The following is a 24474-nucleotide window of genomic DNA, read 5'->3' on the forward strand; positions in this document are numbered from 1 at the left end:
TAGCCACCTTACGTCTAACTCTGCCTATTGAGTTTCCCACCTCACGCACCATTGAATCTCCCAAAATTATACCCTTAGTTTCCCAGTCTGTCACCTCAGCAATAGCTTTCCCCTTTACCTCTGGAATTTTACCACTATCTAACACACAGCTAATGCCCACCTCCTTTTTACTAACTTCCTCCTTTACCTCTGAATATTCCCACTATCTGACACACAGCTAATGCCCACCTCCTTTTTACTAACTTCCCCCTTTCCCTCTGGAGTGTTTACCCCATCTACACTCCTACAGCCTAATGCTAACTCACCCTCCAAAGTAAGCATCCTAACTCTGATTTCTGAGAGTTCAACACAGTTAGTGCAAATGAAATCCTTCTGAGACTCATCCTTCCCCTTAAACAAGCAGAACATCTGACATAGGTCACAAGAAATCCACTTGTCCCCTTTACCACTTTTAACCTCCTTCATTATGCATATAACCCCCATTCTAGCTCAAAATGATACACTTAAAAGTCAATATAAAAATGCAAAATTGAAGAAATAAAACTAATTATTAGAATCAGAAAGCATTGGAAGAAAAAGGTACAAAAATTACAAAATCCTAAGACAAGCTGCAAATTAAAATAAACAAGTTACACACTTAACAGAGCACTCAGGCTTAGCAACAAGAAATCAGCACATTTTAGGCTTAGCTACAAAGAATAGAAAAACACTTTAAGAAAGCAAGTAAATCAAAAATGATACTTAAAAGCACAAAAATACTTAATTATATGATAAAATATAATAAAAATACTGAAATTAAAGCAGTAAAATAAACAATTACAGTAAAAAATCACTTATCTCAGGAGCAGCAAAATATCACCCCAGCATTACTAGCGCCCTCTATCGGCCGAAAAAGACATTTTGAACTTTGATTTCAAAAACCTGCATGTCCCCAACGTTACTAAAATGGCCTACAATCATGTTTATAACACTTTGAAAATTTTGCCTCCCCCCCAACATCACACTAAGACTGCGTTTTTAGACTATTTCGAAAAATTCCGGGGAAAGCTTCCGAACTCCCCGTTTCCTAAAAGAATTGAAGAACCTGAAATTGTGTTTTTGGCGTTTCAAGTTCAAAAATTTGCTGGTTGGAAGATCACAGGACCTCTTACTTACTTCCAAATACTACCAGAGATCGTCTAAAAGTGCATTTTGAAAATTTTATTTTCGTGAAAATTAAAAGGCATAGCCCCCAAACAGAGTGCTTGGGAAAATAGGGAGTATTTCTGAGTAAATAGTATGCTTACGGTAAAGATCATGTTAATTAAATATAGAAATGGTTCCCTCTCCTAAACAAGAAGCTAAATCCTTTCTCTCGCTGTATTTACATATTATTAGGAATTAGGAGTCAACAGAATAGAAAATGTGGGACCTCAAAAAAGATTTTTGTTCTATACGAATGAAAATTACTTGATAATCATTTGATTAGAACATTCATTTTATTCTGTGACTGAAGACACGATACGATAATTTTTGGGCACAGAAGTGCGTAACACAGAACTTAAAAAGAAAAAGTTTGTCTTGGTTTTTTTTTTTTTAAATTGTGAACCCTTACTTGTACTTATAATTGCTTTCCTAAATATAAGCTGTTCATTTTTATTTTTGTTTTAACTTTATGTATTTCCTGCAAATCTGTTTCTTGCCCTTTTTTTATTTTTTATTATTCATTCATTAAATGCAAGATGCATGAAAACGAGGCAGAGCGATAAAAACTTTAAAATCTGGCAGAGCGAGGCGTTGAGATTTTTTTTCACCTAAGTATTTCGAGGTCTTTTTTTTTTTTTCTTCAGGCAGATATACATGTAGGTAATATTTTCGTGCCTCCTGAGAAAAAGGACAACCCTTAATATTTATTATGACAACTAACGAGGATCAGACACTCACAAGACCTATTAGAAAATTTTAATAAAAACTCAATGTGCTGAAGTAGAAGCACTATATACAGTATATGACCAAAAGCATTGGGACACTTTCAAAAATTCACATTTTTAGGGATTTCTCAAGAAATAATAGACCAATTGCTCTATAATTTGTTTCGCATAAAATGTATACTCTAGTTGTCATTTTCCAATAAAAATTTAGTCTGCTATTCATTTAGGGGACCGACAACAAATTGAGGAAAAAAGTTTTTTGATCATTTTTCATTGCAAACTGCTGGGAATAAGCTATAATTTTCAGAAATGAGTTAAAAATCTATCAAAAACTTATTTTTATATTTTTGTGAAAATATCTCTTATACCCATGGAAATATAGGCATTTCTTTCAAAAATGCAAAAATTTTTTGAAGGTTTTCGCCTCATATTACGCAGAGTATTTCGTCAAACGTTACTAAACTTTTAGAATATTTGACAGCATTTTAGAGAAACATAATAATACAATTTGAAGTTAAAATATTGAAAATTTGATGAAATATGAACAATTAAAGCTATTATTTTTTCACTGCGCATGCACGCAAGATAGCAATTTATAACGTTCATAATTCAAAGCTCAGATACATCCTACAATCCATGAAAAAAATTCCACCGCAATTTCTTTAAATTTTAAAAAGTTATCAGCGATCTAATGAGCCAAATTTCTATAATTCTAGAATAGGCGACGAATGGTAAGGGATTGTTAGCAAACTGACAACACTTTCCTGCCATCGCTACAGAGTGATTCATGATAAGAACGGATTATTTGTTGCTGGTCCCCTAAATGAATAGCAGACTTAATTGTTATTGGATTTGACGTCTGGAGTATACTTTTCATGAGAAAAAAATTACAGAGCAGAGAGCAATTGGTCTTTTATTTCTCGAGAAATCCGTAAAATTGTGAATTTTTGAAAGTGTCCCAATACTTTTGGTCATATAGTGTATGTAATACCTTATGTATTTTGCCGAATTTAGTAACTGGGAATCTGAGACTCTAAAAGTGCTAGGTTTAGTTTTATTCCAAAATTTCAACGCAAGATAGTTTACAAACATTGAGAGTGGGGGAAGGAGTGATTTTTGCCTTTGAGCTTGGAGCAGGGTGAGCACCCCTGCATACAAAGATCACAGAAAAATCTTTAATTTTTCAAATTCAGGAAATCCTTATCCGTAGCCGTCCGCGACTTTGTCGTTGTTATGCTCAATTTGAAAGAACTTTCACCATAACAACCCCTTGAGAAATGCTATCGTAGCCTTCTCATCTGCATATAGTAATTAGATAAAAAATAAATATTTTTTCAAAAAGAAAAGGATTCAAAGATAAAGATTAGGGGAATTTTCTGGTCACCAGTGGTGAGAAAAGGCAATTATAGTAGCCACATTTTTTTCTAGTCGCCACTGCATTTGTAAAACAGGTAACTAACCAACAAAGTAGTATTTAATTTAGCACTAAAATATAAATATTATCAGTTCAAATAAAGGTTAATGTAACTAATTAGTGGCATTAATGTTTATTGTACAATCAAGTATTAACTATGCAAAGAGGATCTAGTTTCATTTTTAAGAAGAATGTTTTCTGGCAACTCTGATGGGGTTGGGGAGAGAGGCAAACAGGCAGAGGAAGCGAAAAAATTTCGCCAACCGATAACTAGTTAGTCCCCAGTTTTATTCGGCACTCGATTTTTCAAATATATTAAGTAGGATCATCCATTTTTAAAGAATATTTTTTGGTTAGAATTTGGAGTTCATTTCGTTAAAATTCAGTGTGGTCATGCAGGCTATCTTTTTTTTTTCCTTCCTTTTTTGAAATCATCATTTTTCAATAACGAACATTTTTCTAAAAATAAAACGAATTTATAAATTTATTTATTGCAAATATTCATACATTCGTTAATTTTTCCTAGATGAGATCTGGAACCGTATTAATGGGGAAAAAAATCTTCGTTTCAAAAATTAATTTTAGTGCGAATGCAAATAAATTAATATCACATGCAAGATTGCAAAATGCGCGGCAATGTAAAATGCCGCGCCTTTTACATCGAGTTATTTTTCTTTTACCTATGTAGTCAAGACTCAAGAGGGAAAGAACTAGAATTTCCTTGGAAGGGTCTGTAAAAAGCTGCGGTTTCATTTCGCTGTCGGCTATTACCTCCTTCGACTACTCTGCACAGCAGGGGAAGCGTCTGGTCTGTCCCCCTGCAAAATGTGACAGGTCACATGATCCACACTTTCATCGGTCACCGTTCGTTCTATTGGTTGTTGAAGTGTCAATCACTTCACTGATGAACGCTGCTTTCGTTTAAAGAAAAAGCCCATTTTCAAGCGAGATCGTTTTTCTTCTCCACTGAAGAGCAGCCTTAAGATTAAATAAATAAATTTTTGGCGCAGGTAGGACAAAATTTCCGAAATTCTAAAGGAAAATGTCGGAAAACTAACATCTCAGTTACTATAGCAAATTCGTGCATCAACCTGAATGAAAACTAATAAAATGATAAATATAAGAAATGATATCTTTTTTATTAATATTTTACATTAAGAACGAATTTAGCTCTGGTTTGGGGGTGGCTGCAGCCTCATAGCCGCCCCCTGGACATCAATTATTTCAGACTGATAGTCCCAAAATATTGGGCAGCCTTCAAAAATATTAGAGAAAGGGTGGGGGTGCTTTGGGCTCTCCCAGAAATCGAAGTTTTAAAAATGAAATTGTACTCCATCTTTCATAATGTTTATACGCTTTTTGAATGCACTATGGAAGGGATGGAGTTCAAGGAACCCTCCTTCGGCAATATTTCGAAATTGAAATTCCAAAAATGCAATTTTAGACGATGTTGGATAATGTTAGGGGGTAAAAGCGTCAGCGCCGCACCATTAGTTTTTGCCGATCGTAAACATTTTTATTGTAGCAATAAAATCGCTTAGGAAATAAGGTTTTCACTTTTGCAACATAAATCAGTTCTGATCGGAATGTCTACTTAAGGTAGCGCCAACAAACCAGAAATGAAGGAAAGGTGGGGGAAGGGTATGGCCGACTAATGATAATGAATTGGCACCCCCCCCCCCCACAGTCTTCATTTGAAAAATAATTCTTTTATAAGATAGCAGGTGGTGAAATTAGCAATAAAAAATCGCTTCAGTGAAGTAGATATATTTTTTAAACGAGGTATCCTTTCCAATATTCATTAATTAAAAAAAGAAAAAGGGGAACTGAATTCTTAACCCAGGCAGGATTCCTGAATCACATCCCTCTTAAGGCACTCAAATATAGCCTAATGTAGCGCTTTAAATTTTCAGCATCAAAACGTTTTCGGAAGAGAACTCCCGAAACCCTTCCTCTGAGTTCACCACTAATGTCCTAAATTTCAATTTTTAAGGCTTCAGTTTCTAAATTGTTTTGTAGGGGGAATAGTACCCCTCTTACCCTATAAGCATGACTTATGGACAGCCTAAAAGTTTTAATACTTTAATTTTGGAAACTTTTTGTATAAACATGACTTATGACAGCCTAAAAGTTTTAATACTTTAATTTTGTAAACTTTTTGAAAGAACTTTCCTACACCCTTCCCCCTTAAGTCATCCAAAGATAGCCCAAACAAAGTTCTTAAAATTTCAGAAACGAAAATATTTCGGGCTGGAGTGAGGAATAGCTTCCTCCGCATTGTGTTTACTAAACACAGTGTAAGTTTTTGTTTAAAATTTATTTTTCTATTGAGAAAGCAACTCCCCTCCACACATCACCAAAGACAACCCAAAGTTTTAAGACTTAATTTCGAAACTGTTTCGAGAAAGACCCTGAATTCGCTAACTCTTAACTCACTCAAAAATAGCCAAAATAGCTTTTCAATACTTCAGCATGGAGAAATTTTCGGGAAAAGAGATCCCCCCCCCCAAACTCCTTCCCCTAAGTTCACTAAATTTGACTTAAATTTGCGGTTTCCCCTTTTCATCACCGAAGATTTAAGAATTTAAATTCTAAAATTTATTGAGAGAGAAAGCCTTCGAATGCCTCTTCTTAAGACTTTTAAAGATTACGCAAAGCTGAGTTCTGAATACTTCAGCTTTGAATATTCTTTGGGAAAGCGGAACATCGAACCCTAAGACGGTCTAAAGTTGCGCTTTTAAGACTCCAGTTTCGGAATTTCACCTAAAAAGAGCCCCCTCCCTCCCTCTTGACATTGCCAAAGACAGCCTAAAAATTTTAAGACTTCAATTTCAAACACTTCTCCGGAGAGGGTCCGAAATGTCATTTCACTCAAGTCATTTAATTATAGCCTCAAACAGTTTTTAATACATCAGCTACAAAACATTTTCATGTTAAAAACACCAAAACCATCTCTCATAAATTCACCAAAAATTGCCTAAATTAGTGTTTTTAAGACTCCAGTTTTTGATTTTTTTTTAATCTCCCCCACCCCACTTTTACATCATTGATAACAGCCTAAAACTTTTTGACTTTTAAATTTTTAAGAGTTTGCAGGACAGAAATATCAAAACAGTCCTAGCTTCAAAAATGGCTTTCAATTCAGTTTTTCAATATTTTATACTGTAACCCCGGAGTAACACCCCCCCCCCTTCCTTAGATTGTCCAACGTATCAACGTTTTAAGACCTCAGTATTGTGGGTTAATTTGCGAACCCTCTTTGCAAGAGCAGCGTTTTTTCGCAAATTCGTGCTGCCGTTATTTTTCTCCTTTCCTTTCTCTCTCCCCGCCCCCTCCCATATTTCCATTCTAGCGAGGGTTAGATTCAATGACACTGAAATTTAGTGACTCTCAAGTCTTTGTCAAAAATGCAGGAACGGTTGCCCATTGGTGTTTCCAACCAGCTTGAAATTTTCCCTCGATTATTTCCAAAATTCCCATTTTCATTGAAATCTTCAAAATCCCTGATAGTTTCCGTTTTACCTGGTATGTGGACGCCCTTTGCTGTGGCGAAAACATTTCATCTTGTCAGCAATCACTCTCAATCGGTGATTCAGATTCAACTCTTAAGACATTTTAAGACATAACTATACTTAAGTACATAATTTTCATTTATGCGTGTAAAGTTTGCAAAAAAAAAAAAGGAAATGAAAAAAAAACAAAGAATGATCGAAAATAGCATGAGAAAAGGCTAAATTTTTAATTAGAGCCGATTATATCGAAAAATCAGGGAGAATAGTGAGCAACTCCTTGGTCTGCAATGCTGTGAGTTGGAAATAACAGAGCTATACCTAAAAAGAATCAAACGGCGTGAGTCGAAAAGCCACTCCTTCAGAAGCACGTTGCAAACAAAACAAGCCCATGGCGGAAAACCGAGAGAATGTCGATGTAAATTCGTGGTTATGGAACGGTCCAGTAATATTAAAGCCTAGTTTTTGAACACTCAATTTTTCTTTTTTAAGTAAAAACTCAAAGTCATTGAATTTCTTTCCGTCCCGACCTCCGTCTCGGAAATTTTGTCCAAGACGGAAATCCGTCCTGAGACGAAAGGTCTTGCACCCATGATTATCATAAATTATTTTGTTACTTTTAAACAAATAGAAGATTAAAAGTTGAGTTAAAATGTAAAATAATCTGCAAATGAACTGAAACAACACAAAAAGCTCCACTAAAATGTAAAACAATATGCCAAAAAGAGGTATAAATTAGTTGACAAACATTAAAAGTTCCAATAAAATGCAAAATTAAACATGTGAAGCAAATATGGCAGCAATGTAAATTATATTTTTACATTTCCACTACAGAAAATAAATCGACAAGCATCAATATGCCCCTAGTCGACTTTTACACTGATAGCTGCAGCTTTTGTGACCAAAAAGACTGATGAAGACATGCTTCTTTTTATGTGTAAATGAGTTTGTATTGCAGCCTAATTCAGTTTTACATGCATGTGCTATACTGAGCCAGCAAGACATAATTAGTATAGTGATTGTTATTACAAGATTAGATCAACAGTAAAAGAATAGTTAATTCTACAGAATAACTTTCTCATAATGTTTGCTTATAATGTTGTTGCTCAGTTGTAAAGTAATCTACACCTTTAAGAACTTAGTGGGCAAAGCAACAAATCAGAGATGATAGTGGTCAGAGAGCAAAAAGGAGGAAATCCAAAAAAATTTCGTAAAAGGGGATGATAACCAAAACCGCATCAAAATAGAACCTGGAAGTTGTGATATTCAAAAAATTTAACAAAAAATGACTAATTTACAGTTTTAAAGGTAATACGAATTTAATTAAGTATAAGTAATAATTTTGTACAATTTGCTGCATCGTACCATTTCTTGCAAGAGTGTTTATTCCTAATTAAATCTAAATTTTGAAAAAGAGGCAACAATTTCTAACCCCCGAGTCCTTGAACAATGGGTTGGGGGAGGCAGAGGTTAATCTTGGCTGCATCACACAATAGTGTCAATTTTTCATATTTTTAGAGAAAAATACATTTTTTTCATTAAAAACATTTGAATTTATAATGTTAAACGAGTGAGAACATACATTTTAAAATTAGGTCTGTTTGTTAAGTAAAAATTTACAACAGAGAGAAAAATCTAAAATTTCTTTATGTGGTAAAACATACTTTTCATAGTAAGAATTGAAAATAAATAAATGTATATGTATATAAACGTTTGGTTATCTTTTTCTTTGCATTGGGAACCCCAAAATTTGTTTTTAAAACTTCTAACAGGATTTCAGAATCAAAAGAACAACTTGCAGCTGCCTCATTTAATCATGAAATCTAAAAACGTTTAACAGGATGTAAAGCCTAAACCATTTGAGATTCACCATAAATATTTTTACACTTTCTTAAATACACAAAAAAAGTAATCATGTCAAGTTTCAATAAAATTCCAGACTGTGGTGCTATGCCACATTTTCTGATTGACTTTTGCATTTTTTCTAAAATAAATTAAAGAAATAAAAATATTATTCAAATGATGAATAAAATAACCAGATATAAGGTAGCACATCGTAAAAAAATACCCCAACAATAATTGAAATACTTGCAGGATGCAAAAAGATTGAAATCTCAAACGAGGCATGCAACTTTCGGCGCAGCACGTGTTTGACGTCGTTGGCATGATGCCAAAACTTACGTTTTAGGCAGATATCGCGGAGGATTCGAGGGGGAAAAAAAGAAAGAATAAGAAATCAGGGACCAAATTTTTTTTAAAAAATCATATTTTTTTCCGATTTTGAGAAATATAAGGCTTGAAAGAGGCGGAAAGGTTTTAAAAGTCAACAGAAAAAGCCAGAATTCCGGCAAAAGCCGGAAAAATCCCGTCACTGAACAAATGAAAATAAACAATCCAAACCCAATTCAATCCCAGCAATTCTTGTAATACTCGAACTTCTTTTGATGTCATTTTAAGAAAGTCACATGGACAAAATCTTATCTGATTCACCAATCAAATGTCAAACTTCCTACACGATTGAGCCGATTATGATAGAGAAGTTAAATCTGATGTGTACAAGAACATGGCTGAATGTCAGCAAAATATCATGTGCTACAAAGTTAAGAATAAACATTCAGTGCACAAGTTTTTTTATTTGTAAACTATTCCTCATACATAGAAAGGAAGAAATTCAGCAGCCAAATGTGTCAGTTTAGAAACACAACACACAAAAAGGTTTGATTGGTGAAGAGCTCATGCCAGCCATTATGTCTACGTTCAGAACAAAATTCAACCATCTTGGTTTTTGAAATGGTAAAAAATATGTAATGAATTAGCTTAAAAATGAAAGGTAAAGATCCAAGCGATTTTATTTTCCATATGGAAGGGTGGAAGATTGAGTAAAAATGGAAGTAGCTTCTGCAAAAAAGGGAAAGGGTAAGCATGTATACATATATGCACTGGACAAACAAATTAAAAAGTCATTCTATAAGCTTGTATATTTTTTTTTTAAAGATACATACTAGGTAACAGACTTATGAAATCCCTTTGAAGCACAGGTCTTAAGAAAGCACTGACATGACTATGTTGGCTGTGGGTCATTTTGGAAAGCATAAGCTCCACAAACTCAATTTGTTCATGTTCATTCCATTGATCGAAATATCTGACACACTTATCACATTCACGCAGGTATTTTGGTGAATTCTCTCTTGGTTTATTGGAACCCTCAAATGGTGAACCTCTTTGAGGTTGCCCAAACCTTATCGCCGTCTATCAGAAGAAAGAAAAACAGTATACTATTAAATATAAATCATTTTAATTAAACAGCTAGAAAACTTCACCTAGAATGATTTGACTTAAACATAAGAGCTATGATATAATTATCAATAAATATGGTTTTTATGAAACATTAAATAACAGTTTGTGAAAAATTTATTTTTGCAGGTCACTAAAAAGTGCATTTGAGCTGATGGTCAGAATGGAAGAGCTTTATGAACGAGCATGTTAAATGAATTTTGACAAAGAAGGCATTTTTAAATGAAAGAACATATCTTATACATTAAAAGCCAACCATATATAGCTATCTTTATATGTATGTGTCACTCAGAGTTGATGGTTGAAGCAAATGTAGAAATAATTGGTCACTATACAAGGATCTCGAACAGCTGGTCTCATCTTCATAGGATGTTTAAAAGAGCTGCTTTTATCCACTAGCAGGAGCAGTTGCTGCTACTATGAGCTGAGTTTAAAATTACCTTCTCTTTATTAATAGACAAAAAAACTCCCATCCCTGTTTCAGCTTTTAAAGTTGACAAAAAATGAAAATCTTCAAATGCAAAAAAAAGCATGAACCAAAACACATAAGTAAAAATGTTTATGTACTGAAATTAGAGGTGTGACATTGACGACAAATGTCCATGTTCAAATTGAAAACAGTGATGGTACAGTATATCAATCCGAAACCATCAATGATTTGAAACATCAAACTTAGTAAGCCTTGTTAACTCTGACAAATGCTTTTCTGGAAGAAGTGAATTCACACTAACGCCTATGTTTATTAATTTATGACTAAGATGCTTAAGCTATGTAAGCAAAGTAAATAGTATCAATTGCAATAATACAGTAAAACCTGTAAAGTTGACAGCCCTTGTAAGTTGACCACCTGCCTGTGTTGACCACTTTTGTCGGGAACGGAATTAGTCCTATCTTATATAATAACGGAAAACCTCTGTAACTTGACCACGTGTCTATCTTGACCACTAATGTACACCAAATTTGGTTTGGAGTATTGTAAAAAAAATTTAAGTTGACCACTTGGTTAATTCTTTTAAACTCAATTAAGCAAATTATTTTTTTTTATATTTTTTATAGCTTTCCAAGAATAATTTTAATGCTTTGATGCCAGACCAGCATTTTACCAACTAAATAAAACAACAGCATATGCTGCTTTATTCTCCAAACTTGGTTTTCTTTTGTTGTTCTATTTGAGATAGCCTTTACTGTTCAATGAAAACAGGTGTCAGTAAAAAAGTGCCAAGTCTTTTCTTCCAGTTGGAATGTTATGTGGCAGCACTGGAATTGTGCTAAAGAGTAAAGTTACTTATTTCTGGTGCAAGGCATTAAGAGATACGACATTTTCATTTTCAGCTGCCTTCATGAACTAGGAGAGTCCAGCTTGTTGCTATTTGTGTTATAAGTTGTACATAAAATGGTTTCAAAAAGAAAGTTAGTTGAACTTGAGATTGATAGAAAGTATGAAATATTAAAATTAATTGAAAAGGGAGAAAGCCAGAGAAAATTAGCTGACACATATGGAATTTCTAAAACTAGTGTCTAATATATTAAATACAAGGGGGGAAAAAAAACAAAAATATTTGAATAGCATTTTTAATTATTGTTTCATAGTATTATTAAACAATAAGAGTGAGTTAAACACAAAAAATGAAAACATGATGCAAGAAATGACAAAAAATTAAAAAAAATCACTTCCACCCTTTATAAGTTGACCACCACAGCACTGCATCGCAAGTGGTCAACTTACACAGGTTTCACTGTATTAATAAATTATCAAAATTATTTTGTTTTAGAATCAAGTAATACAAAGGAGATATATATATTAGAGTTTCCAATCCCGCGCCGAATTCAGTTCTGCGGGATTTCGGGATTGTATGGAGCCAATCCCGCTGGATTGACTTTATTTTTCTAAAAATTAAATGTTTATGTCATTTAGAAAAGGTAGTGCTTTTTAGGAAGGACAGGACTGCTTCTATTACTTGAATTAGCAGTCTTCTTGAATTCCATACAGCAATTTTAAAGCACTACAAAGTCAGATCCTAACTAGCAATTATCATTTGGTAACCAAAAGTGTGCCGCTCGTATGGAATGGTAAAGGATTTTTGCTCTAAAAATAATGCGCTTGATGAAAACACATGCTGTGGCTCCACTGCAATTGGTTTTTACTAAAATTAAATAATTGTGGATATTTAGAAGAAGATCTGCATTAACTTTATCACCTTCTGGAATAGATTTCTCTATTCTTATGCTGGGATTTTGCTAAAGAACTGCTAATTTTTGACAGAAATGACTGTTGGATTTTAAATTTTAGTGATGGTTTTTGAAAATGCTTGTAAGTTTTTACCGCATTTTCACAATTGTTGAACGTATAAAAAATGAAACCTCAAATGAAAACACCAATTTATAATCAGAAAAATATTTTCTAATTTTGTGTTCTGAAATGGTAAATCCATAGTGGGTCATATGAGACACACGGATTTCATTGCTCTTCTTGCAGATACGAGGAAGAAGATTCAAACTTCAGATGATGCTTATGAAAATAAGTCGTTTTATGAGCGGAAAAATCTGGAAAACGCTTGAATGGGGAAAAAATTTTGGGATTGGGAATCCCATGGGATTGAGAGCAAAATCCCACGGGGTCAATCCAGCTAAATATCCTGTGGGATCGTGCGAGATTCGGGATCAGGATTGGAAACTCTAATAGATACATTGAAATACAAAACATTGAAAATCAGTATAAATTAAGGAATAACTTAGTAACAACTTTTCATTTCTCAACACTAGAAATAAGATATTTAAAGATAAATACAAACTAATCAGAGAAATTGGTAATATTTTTCAAACTAAGTAACTTGAATAATAAAAGGAAAAAAATGATTCATAAGGGAAAAAAAGCATTGTAGCAGACTTATTTCAAACTGAATTTAATTGCACAAATACATTAAAATGCAAAATATATTCAATGATTTAAAATATGTACTTCTACTGTATGGTACATGCTTAAAGTAAAATTATCATTTAAGTATATTTAAATCAATAACTTATAAGGGGAAAACAATAATAACTCAACATTTTAGATAAAAAAAGTGTAGGAAAAAAACGACTGTCAATTTCATTTAAGGTAAGTCTACTTCTTACGCCTACCGACTATAGAAAACGTTTTCCAATGCGGTGGATGTATCTATCGTTGATTAACTATGCAGTTTTTCTCATAACTATACTTTAAAAAAAATACTTTTACAACTATGGTTCAATTATAAAACATCAATTAAGAAACACTGAATACAAAATACTAACGCAAAGGCCTCAAAGTCCTTAGCACATTGATAATAAAAACAGCAATGTTTCAAAAACATTAACATTGATGTCACAATCCTAATTGACATCAAGAAACATTCAAGATGGAAAAAGAAACTAATATGGTGAAAACATGCAAGGTTTTTTTTTTAATTAAAAATGCATAAAGGAAAACTATTGATGTAGTGGCATACAAATACTTTTTTTATTTCTCTACAAAAGCTTACTTAATCCCAGAAGGTCTTTAGTTTTAGAAGACTCTTTATTGATTGGAGCTTTTTTTAAAACTTGTGGAATACATTTTTATACTAACTTAACAGTTTTATGATGGACATATATGCATTTAGCTTTCACAATAGATATTTACTACAGAATATGCCTTTATCCTTTTGAATTGAACTCTATGCTTTATTCCCCATAATATTAAAAGATATTGAACCTGAAATATTGAAATGCATTATTAATGTAATGAAGAGCAAATAAAAAACACCTTTTAGGTAACCAAAAGGAAGACATTTATATACAGGTAACTCATTATCTTGAAGTACTAGGGACTAAGAAACAAGATGCCAATAAAAATTAATTCTTTTTTGAGACACACACAATAACAATAAAAAAAACACACAGATATATAGAAAAGATCGAAAACTTCTATTTTCGTCCCAGAAAAAACAAAAACTTGATTCTAATTACAAAACTTAATTAAAAAAATATAAACTCTCATTTGATTTTTCCAAAAAGTTGAGCATAGAACAATTCATTACAAGCATTATGGGTCTAAAATCTGCTATCAACTGAACTTATTCAAGTGCGGAATTCCAAATTGTTCAGTTCTATTCCAGGGAATAGGACACACTTTTTCTGCTACATGATACTGTGGATGATTTCCACAAACTAGATAGGGGGAAGAAAAGTCACTGGAGTACATTGTATTGCTAATCTCTCATCAATCTATTTCTATCATTAATTTTGTACAAGTTCTAGTAAAGCCACTGAAAAAAGATTAATTTTGATAACTAAAAATATGTTAAATAGCAACGAGAGTATTACAGATAATTCTCTTATCAAAAGAGGTGGTTACCTGTCAATTAAACTTCCCCTTTCAATGTCCATAACCACTTAAGCAGTGGTGACCATCCTATGGTCGGCAGGCAATATGTGGCCTGTGAAGCTGATTCATGACACCCGTTGCTGTGTTCAACGTTACGAAACAAAAAAATAAATAAATCTGAATCTATCCAAAACAACTGATCATTTTCATTATGTGTTATAAACAGTGGCACACAAAGGAATTCTTTAAAAAAAAGGTTGAAGTTTTTTTTTTGTATTATACCATCACAAAGTCCTTCCATTTTATCGATTGACGGAACAAAAAACAGCAAAAAATAAATTACTGAATAAATAATTAGAATTAATTAAGTAAATTATTAAGAACAAGAACTGAAAGTGTTTGATATATAAATACAAAAGTGATTGATATATAATAATTTATATATTTAGATCTCTCATTATTCAAAAATGAAATCAGCAAATTCATCATTATAGAAGCACCAAATCATAGAAGAAAAATCTCATTTTAATCTGTAATTCAAAAAAAAAGTCCTTACAGTGTTTTCATCTGTAGTCAACCTTTTTATCTAACAAATAGTCAATAATCATAGAGTAAAATCTAGATTTCTTAACTTTTTTTCTGCAATTTAATTTATAACTTCCTCGGGTGTGACAATGGTATTACCTGAATTATCAGGGCAAGACCATGTGAACGTTCAGCATAGGTGGTACTTTCTAAGTACATTTTTCCCTTTCTCAAAGTAAAGCAAGATTTCTTGCTTTGTGCACTATGTCGTAGGAAGAGCATACAAATTTCTAAAAAGTTTTTAACTTGATGATAAATTTATCATTGCAGGACAAATAATATTCAAATGTGGATGGTGAGGACTCATATGCATGGGTGTCGGGGTCGGGGGGGGGGGGGGGTCCAAGGTGTCCTCTCCCCCCCAATATTTGACGACCGGCTCCCCTCAATATTTGAAAATCGGATCCCCTCAATAATTGTCAAGATGAAATTCATTATTTTGGGGAAATTATTTTTGCTTTGAAGACTTTAAACAGTTGTATAATATAATAATTTACTAAGTTTAATCCATATCAAATAAAACGAAATGAACATCGAAAAAAAATGAACTAAAAACAAAACAAAATAGGTGATGTGTATAGTGAACGGAAAGTCGGAAAGTGAACTACAATGACAAACCATTGCTCTGCTCTCTGCGCACACTAGCTTCATAAGTCAACAGAAGTCAGACGGGGTTCTGAGTTTCTGCCCCTTTCTTTCTTACCCTCGTTTCTCAGTGCTTCCAGGCTTTTGTTTCGAGTTTTGCAGTGTTTGATTCTCCGATTGGATTCAATTTATAGCGACCCCGATGTTACCCAAACAAAATGAGACACCAGACCTCTTTGGCGGTTTTTTGCAGCTGGCAACAACAACCTGGCCAAAGGATGCACAAATATTTAGAAGACCACTTAGCTGGTCAAAGGTTAAGTTTGGGGTAGAAAGGGAAAGGACGTGTCATGTGTTTGACATTATTCAACACGTGGCTTCAAAGTACCTTACCGAAGCGCGGTTTCTCAAATGTGTTTGCGGCATCTTAAATTTGATCAAAAAAGCGTTACGTTACGGAAAAAAAGAGGAGGAGTCTAAAAATTAATGTACAATTTCAAAAGCAAATCGTAAGCCAGCATAACGATGGATACTGTGATGTCACTTCCGATAGATCAACGAAAAAAGAAGCGCAAGATGAGAAATAATGGGAGATCCCTATTGGGAAACGTTCCAACAAAAACAAAGATAGTTTCACGTGGTCTTTTGGCCTCCTTGAGAGTAGGTGACCTGAAGAGCGCTCCTATTTTGGTAAAAATACTTTTTTTTACATATTCGATTACGGCTATGGAGAGGTGGCTTGAAACGGGAAAATGTAGCAAACCTTCTACATCAAACGAACCTGAGCAATTTTTAACTACTGAATCACCATCAACATCGACGGAATTGTCTTCAAAAAGTCAAAAGACCGTGATAGGTAAGTACCATTCTGTTTAGTGTAATACATGCAGGGGCTCCCTGATTTTATACTATTCAGATGGGGTTACGTCTCGATTTTCCGAATGAAGTTCCTAATTACCCACATCACTACATCTGATGAAAATATCTTTTTAATGCAATATTTCACAAAAAACTACTCGAAATTTGAAGACTCACCAGACAAAATTTTTTGGGAAAGGAAAGTTTATGAAAGTTCACAGTGACCGCCTATCGAGTAGCCCCTGAATGCCTGCTAATCAGGTATGCTTTACAGTCAATATTTTGACATTATAAGTGATATCCATGGGTGCAAGTTTGGTAATGTGTTCAAGACGGAAAATATTTTCAGCCCCCCCCCCCCCCCCCGGCATACGTGCTAAAGGAAAAATTTATGTGTATAAGTGTTGTAGATTTTAACAATGCCAATTTTTGAATCTGTGTTTAATTTGAATTTTAAGTCTTTAAATTGTAATATTTAAGCATTATCGTAATTCCAAAAACCTAAAAAACCGCCAATAAAGGGGGGGGGGGGTCTGGGAGCTCTCCCCCAGAAATTTTTTTAAATTGAAGTCCAAAAAAACGCAATGGTAGGCCATTTTGGTAACGTTCAGGGAAAGGAGGCTTAGGGATAGTCCCAAAATCAATATTGGGCGACCTTCAAAAATAATAGAGAAAGAGGGGGGGGGGGAACGCTCTGGGCTCTTCCCGAAATTGAAGCTTTAAAAACGAAATTGCACTCCATTTTTCATACGTTTATATGCTTTTTGAATGCATTATCGAAGGGCTGGAGTTCAGGAACCCTACCTTACTTCAGCAATATTTTGAAATTGAAGTTCTAAAAACGCAATTTTAGACGATGTTTTAAAAGGAAGGGGTAAAAGCGTTCGCAGCTCCCCGCCATTAGTTTTTTGCCGATCGTAAACATTTTTATTGGAAGCAATAAGATCGCTCGGGACATAAGATTTTCACTTTTGCAACATAAATCAGTTCTGATCGGAAAGTTTCCCAAGGTAGCGCCAGAAAAGAAGGAAAGGGGGGGGGGAGGGGTATGGGCGACTAATGATAATGGACTGGCACCATTCCCCCATACAGTCTTCATTTGAAAAAGAATTCTTTTTTAGATAGCAGGTGGTGAAATTAGCAATAAAAAAACCGCTTCAGTAAAGTAGATATATTTTTTAAACGAGGTACACTTTCCAATATTCATTAATTAAAAAAAGAAATAGGGTAACTGAATCCTTACACCAGGCAGGGCACCCGAATCACATCCCTCTTAAGGCACTCAAATATAGCCTAAAGTGGCGTTTTAAATATTTCAGCATCAAAACATTTTCGGAAGAGAACTCCCGAACCCCTTCCTCTGAGTTCACCACAAATGTCCTAAATTTGAATTTTTAAGGATGCAGTTTCTAAATTTTTTTCTAGGAATAGTACCTTTCCTTACCTAAAACATGACTTATGACCGCCTAAAAGATTTAATACTTTATATTCGGAAACTTTTTGAAAGATTCTTCCTATACCCTACCCCTTAAATCATACAAAGATAGCCCAAAACAGAGTTCTTAAAATTTTAGAAACGGAAATATTTCGGGCTAGGCGACGGAATACCCCCCCCCCCCTCCTCCTCTCATTGTGTTTAATAAAGGCAATGTAAGTTTGTGTTTGAGATTTATTTTTCTATTGAAAGAGCAACTCCCCAAAATTTTAAAAATTCAATTTCGAAAATGTTTCGAGAAAGACCCCCCCCGCCCCTGAATTCCACTCAAAAATAGCCAAAATAGCCTTTCAATACTTCAGCATGGATAAATTTTCGGGGGAGAGAGCACCCGAACTCCTTCCCCTAAGTTCACTAAATTTGACTTAAATTTGCGGTTCCCCCTTTTCATCACCGAAGTTTTAAGAATTTAAGTTCCAAAATTTATTGAGAGAAAGCCTTCGAATTCCCCCTTATTAAGGCTTCCAAAGGTGACCTAAAGCTGAGTTCTGAACAAGGGCACCAAACAGGGGGCAAGTGGGGGCTCAAGTCCCCCCCCCTTTAAAATTAGAACTTCCTTGCTTTTAGTACCTTTTTCTTTGCAAAACTGAAAAACATTTCTTCTCCAGCCTATAATGAATAGGTTATTAAAAATATCAAATTTTAATAACTCTTATCTGTACTGAAATCGGTCTCTACGGGAAAATATCCTGCTAAACCATGGGTAAAATATCTGAGCCCACCTTTAAATTTTGCATATGGGCGCTCATGGTTCTGAATACTTCAGCTTTGAATAATTTTCGGGGAAGGGGGACCCCGAGCCCCAAGACGGTCTAAAGTTGCACTTTTAAGACTCCACTTTCGAAATTTCGCCTAAAGAGAGCCCCCCTCCCCCTTTTGACATTACTAAAGACAACCTAAAAGTTTTATGACTTCAATTACAAACACTTTTCGGGAGAGGGTCCCAAATTCCCTTTCTCTTAGGTCCATTTAAGTATAGTCTCAAAGAAATTTTAATACATCAGCTACAACATTTTCAGGTTAGAACACCAAAACCATCTCTCATAAATTCACCAAAAAATTGCCTAAACTAGTGTTTTTAATACTCCAGTTTTCTATTTTTTTAAAACCTCCCCCTCCCCACTTTTACATCGTTAAAGACAGCCTAAACATTTTTGACTTTTAAATTTTTAAGAGTTTGCGGAGGAGAAATAATGAAGCACTCCTAGCTTCAAAAATGGCTTTCAATTCAGTTTTTCAATATTTTATACTGCAGCCCTTGAGTACCCCCCCCCCCCCTTAGATTGTCCAAGATATAAACGTTTTGAAACCTCAATATCGTGGGTTAATTTGCGAACTTACCCTCTTTGCAAGAGCAGGGTTTTTCGCAAACTCGTGCTGCTGTTATTTTTCTCGTTTAATTTCTCTTTCTCTCTCTCTCCCCCCCCCCCCCCCTATTTCCATTCTAGCGAATGTTGTATTGAATGACATTGGAATTTTGTAATTCCTCAAGTGTATTGTTAAAACTGCAGGAACGGTTACCCATCGATGTTTCAAACCCGCTTGAAATTTCACCCCCGATTCTTTCTAAAATTCCCTTTGGATGCCCTTTGTTGTGGTGTAAAACATTTAATCTCATCAGCAATCACTCTAAATCGATGATTCAGATTCAACTTGAAGACATTTTAAGAGCGCAGATAATTTTCACTTATGCGTGTAAAGTTTGCAAAAAAAAAAAAAAAACTGCTAATGAAAAAAAAAACGAAAGGATAATCGAAAATAGCAAGACAAAAGGCTAAAATTTCAATTAGAGACGATTATTTCGAAAAATCAGGGAGAATAGCGAGCTACTCCGCGGTCTGCAATGCAGTGAGTTAGAAATAACAGAGTTTACACATTAAAAAAAAGTCAAACGGCGCAAGTCTAAAAAGCCACTCCTCCAAAAGCACGTTGCAAACAAAACAAGCCCATGGCGGAAAATCGAGAGAATGTCGATGTAAATTCGTGGTTATGGAACGATCTAGTGGTTAAAGCATATTTTTCAAACACTCAATTTTTCTTTTTTAGTAAAAACTGAAAGAAAATTCATCAAATTTCTTTCCGTCCCGACCTCCGTCTCGGAAATTTTGTCCAAGACGGAAATCCGTCCTGAGACGGAAGGTCTTGCACCCATGGTGATATCGGAGCTAATGCGTTCAACTTTCTCTTTTTTTTCGAAATGTTTCATCTTTTATAAATTTTAATGGAATAAATAATACTCCTTTTAGTTATTAAAGCTTAACAGAAAATTATCCGTTAATAATCCTGCTTTACTAAACAAATTTTATTGAAATAATCATTTTAAAACTTATTGTCACGTGTCAGAAAAAGGCAGTTCATTTCTTTATCTCTTTCCCATGGTCCGCTGATCAGAATTCAATTATACACCAAATGCTGTTTGTTCTCTTTGTAGGCCAGTACTTTTCAATCTGTGGGGTGTGCTTCTCAAGGCAGGCCTGTCACTTAAAGAGGATCAGGAGGGGCACTTTCCCTGCTGACTTTGAGAGATCAGAAATTAATGTAATTACATGGGCATGGTTTTTGCTGTTTTTTGGTTTCATATGCATTGAGTGTACGGAGGATTCAACAGAAAAGCAAAATTTTGGTGCATTTGTTACAAAAAACCTGAAAAATTTTAAAAAATACTTTAAAAGGATGCATTATTAAAGTATGATATTATGAGAGATTAATTATTTGTGTCTTATTTTATTTTTGTAGTTGTGTTTTTCGTAGGTTCGTGAATGTCATAAAGGTGAATTATATACTTTAACATCAAATTAAACTCCTTCGAATCCAACTTGTGCCAAGAACTTAGAGCTGCAGGGCTTATCACTATGCAATTTAAAATTTAATTATACAGATGTCGCGGTTTATATGAGTCACAATTTGTTCTAAACAGCTTTGATTCCATAAAGCGGCTGGTTCAATAAATCTGGATTTTGTTTTTGCTGATTTCATTCATTAAGAACGGTTAATTCAACTGTCCACTGTTTCAAAATGTTGAAAATTTGGTGCGGCTACTCTTGGTGCAGCGCCCTTCGTCGTGTAAAACTGAAGGAAGCTTCAGTGCTCTGAGAAAGCTGAAATTGTATCTAATGTCGACTATGACACAAAATCGGTTGAATCATGTTGCTTTATGTTACGTTCACAAAAACATCTTGGACGAAATTGATCACAAAAAAATTTTCACGAATATTCGTATCCCATGTATAGTCTAGAAAAAAGTATTTACTGGTATTTATTTTTTTTCTTATTGTGTAATTATGTAAATCAAGATGTACCCATTTAAATGTATTGTAATAAATGTAAACCCATTTCTATTTGATGTCAAGTTTTTGTCTCATATGTATGTATGTGTATATATATATATATATATATATATATATATGTATATATATATATATATATATATACTAGCTGACCCAGCCACGCGTTGCTGTGGCGAAGTAGTTGAATTAAATATTCTTTTACTCAGTATTTTAATAGAATCCAATTAATATTTTTAGTGAAGCTTAAAATAGTCTAGCCAGTTTTAAAACATATCATATGAGATTGATAATGGGCGTGTTAGGCTGAAATAAGTACTTATTGAATTTAGTAAGTACTAACTAAATTTTCAATGGCAAAAGAACTATACTTACGCTTAGTAAATTTTGCTTAGTAAGTATGACTTCGGCCATAAATCGAAGCAAAATAACTTGAAAGTGATAGCAAATATAGAAACTGATTGTAAAATATCGGAACGTAGAAATTAAGCATAAACCAACATACACTTTTAGAATGTACACTACATTTTATTTATCTCAGATTTCTCTATAGTTTGTTATCAATAACTTCTTTGCAAAATACATTAACTAAATTAAAAACATGCAAACATTAAATTTATAAATGAGGTAGATATCATTGACTTCGATCTACTATTTCTGTTATTTGAAAACTGAAAATTAGCTAAGCACTAGTTGTGCACAATATTCTTGTTTAGCCTCTGTTTTCCTAACACGAATAGGTATGATAACTTTCCCACTTGTGAGCAAGCGATAGATAGTTTCCCATGAGAGAAACATGTATGTTTTAAGTCCAAACCGAAAGTAGACATTGTTTGGTCTTGAGATCTATTTATGGTACTTTTCATGAGCTAAACAAATCGGAAAAGCCTTCCAAATGTGTTTGAAAATTATGACGCTGTAAATGGATTACGTGGCAACACAAAAATTTCTCCTTTAAACTTTTCTGTCAAAATTGTTTAAATTTTGATGAAGAAACGTGTACCGCTTACATAATTAAGGTGGGTTTAAACTGTGAAAAAGAATAATATTGGTGAACCAATTTTCAACCGGAAACCGTCTAGTGGAATTCCTGGTATATCCCGAGAATTTAAAATTTCAGTTGGAATGTTTCCAGCTTTGTTTTAATTGACAACTGTGTAGCTTTCTTCTGCATCAACGGTGAGCACAATCTGATTATGATGCTTTTTTTCTAGCTGTCAGTAATGGCTCGGTATTTACAATAATTGTAGCTAAGACAGCGTCATTGCACTGTTTTCTCTCGTTGTGAATCAGTGTTAACTAAGTCGGTGACCAATCGATCAGGTGATATCACACCATAATGACTAAACAACAGATTTGAAATTAAAATGCATAAATCTTCAATCAACACTTAAGCTGCATCATACATCTTTGGTGTAAAATCTTGATTTGAACATCGGTGTGTTTGTTTAACTCTATGGAGTACATCTTCAAGCATAAAATTTATATAGTTTCCCCGCAGAAATGATGATTGTGTTGGATCAAAATCATCTTAAACAGTTGACGAATAATGTTTCTCGTTATTCAAAACCTGCATTAGAAAATGCAACTCCTAATGATTGTGTGCTACCGATAATTACAATTCGCGAAATGCATCGTGATATGTACTAAACACTCGACAAATAACAGTCAGCAAATATTCCCGTCTGTTCGGGAATGTTTAACGAAAACAAATGCAAAAACAACATTCACTTTGTTTTGGAAGCACAATTTTGTTTTGGATAAAGCTTTGGTCTCAATGTCTTGGCTTTAATTTTTAATTATGCCCGAGATTGATGAATGTTGTGTTCTTTGTTTGCGTGGCTTCCATTATTTTTTTGATTTTATTCAAAACTGTAAAAACAATTAAGAAATGTCCTGGAAAAAAATGGACAGTGAATACGGCGAATTTCTTCCAGTAACGTATGTTGCAAAAAAAAAAAAAAAAGGAAAGTATTCCACTTGCTTGTTACTCTTGGAAAGTTATGGAATCCAGAGACTCACTTCCTCCCATTCGGAGTTACGTCAATCTGGACAGACCATGACAACGGTAGTGAAATCAGTTCTTCATTACAATTCATTAACCTTACTGAAATTATCCTGGAATCTTTTCAAGAATTCAGTACTATCCTAGGCTAAAAGCCAGTCGTGTCGCTGGACCGTCAGAAAAAACTCAGGAAAGTTACATAGAAAGCTTGATACCTCTCTACTTTTCCAAGAAAGCGCCAACAATAATGCTAAAAGCATGGCGTAATGTAAGACAGAGTTGCAAGGAAGTACCATAAGTCTAACTCACCTACGATTTCTGCACCGTTCCGGAATCCAGAGGCTCATTTACTCTCTCTGGGAGCTTTTAGGCAATGCAGAAGGAACGTAGTTGACCTGAAGCCGATACACTTAATAAATACGCTCAGTTAATCTTTAAACTGGGAGCTAAAAATAGTTTTCGCAACAGTGAGAAGTCTGCATTCATGACGTTTGTAGCAATTCAGGAAACTTTTTGACGCAGATACTTGATTTCCAAATAAAATTGCTGATGACCCGTGAAATCCCAAGATGTTCCACGAAAATAATCAGGGACATTTCGGGTTTTTTTTTTTTTTACAGTGAATGTAAAATAGCGTGGAACATTTTTAAAGAATTTTATATCTGAGAAACGGGACAAACACATTAGGTTTTTGACAATGTAAAAAAAAAAAGTTTTTTTTTGGTGTTTAAGTGCTTTTTGTAGAAAATACCTTCGGTACAATATACTTGTTGACCGTTTACAAGATGTACTGCAAGATGCTGTACAGAAGGGTCTCTTTTGTACATGGGGAAATTAAATTATGCCAGATAGCTTCGTTGCTGCTTATATATCCACTCATCGCGTTACTTCGTCCATATCTCGTACCTCAAATGCGACCTAATAAGGATCTTAAATAACGTACTTGACAAAGTATTTAGTGGAATTCACAGATCAGCAAAACTCGACATTTATATGAGCCTCATACGTTTTAAAAGCAGTGACGAGTATGGAACTATCCGCCGCTTATAAATTTCAACTTGATTTGTAGAATTCGACATTTACATTGAAAAGTGTGGCCTCAATACTCCTCCTTTCTACGGCAATACAATTGAGAACCATCAATATTCGTAACATAGTATCATTTGTAAATTTTAATTAACTTAAGAATAAAGAATTTTGAGGAAGAA

General features: G+C 34.1%; 1 protein-coding gene across 1 annotated transcript in view; it reads right to left on the reverse strand.

The window, feature by feature from the left end:
* The window catches only part of LOC129218364 (beta-TrCP-like), a 103398-nt gene that overhangs the window by 76420 nt on the left and 2504 nt on the right, over positions 1 to 24474 (reverse strand). Inside the window, exon 2 of the mRNA XM_054852606.1 lies at positions 9836 to 10082. Coding sequence (XP_054708581.1) covers positions 9836 to 10082 — 247 coding nt within the window. The remainder of the gene's footprint in view (positions 1 to 9835; positions 10083 to 24474) is intronic.

The sequence above is a fragment of the Uloborus diversus genome, chromosome 3 (assembly GCF_026930045.1).
Source record: "Uloborus diversus isolate 005 chromosome 3, Udiv.v.3.1, whole genome shotgun sequence".
Lineage (NCBI taxonomy): Eukaryota > Metazoa > Arthropoda > Arachnida > Araneae > Uloboridae > Uloborus > Uloborus diversus.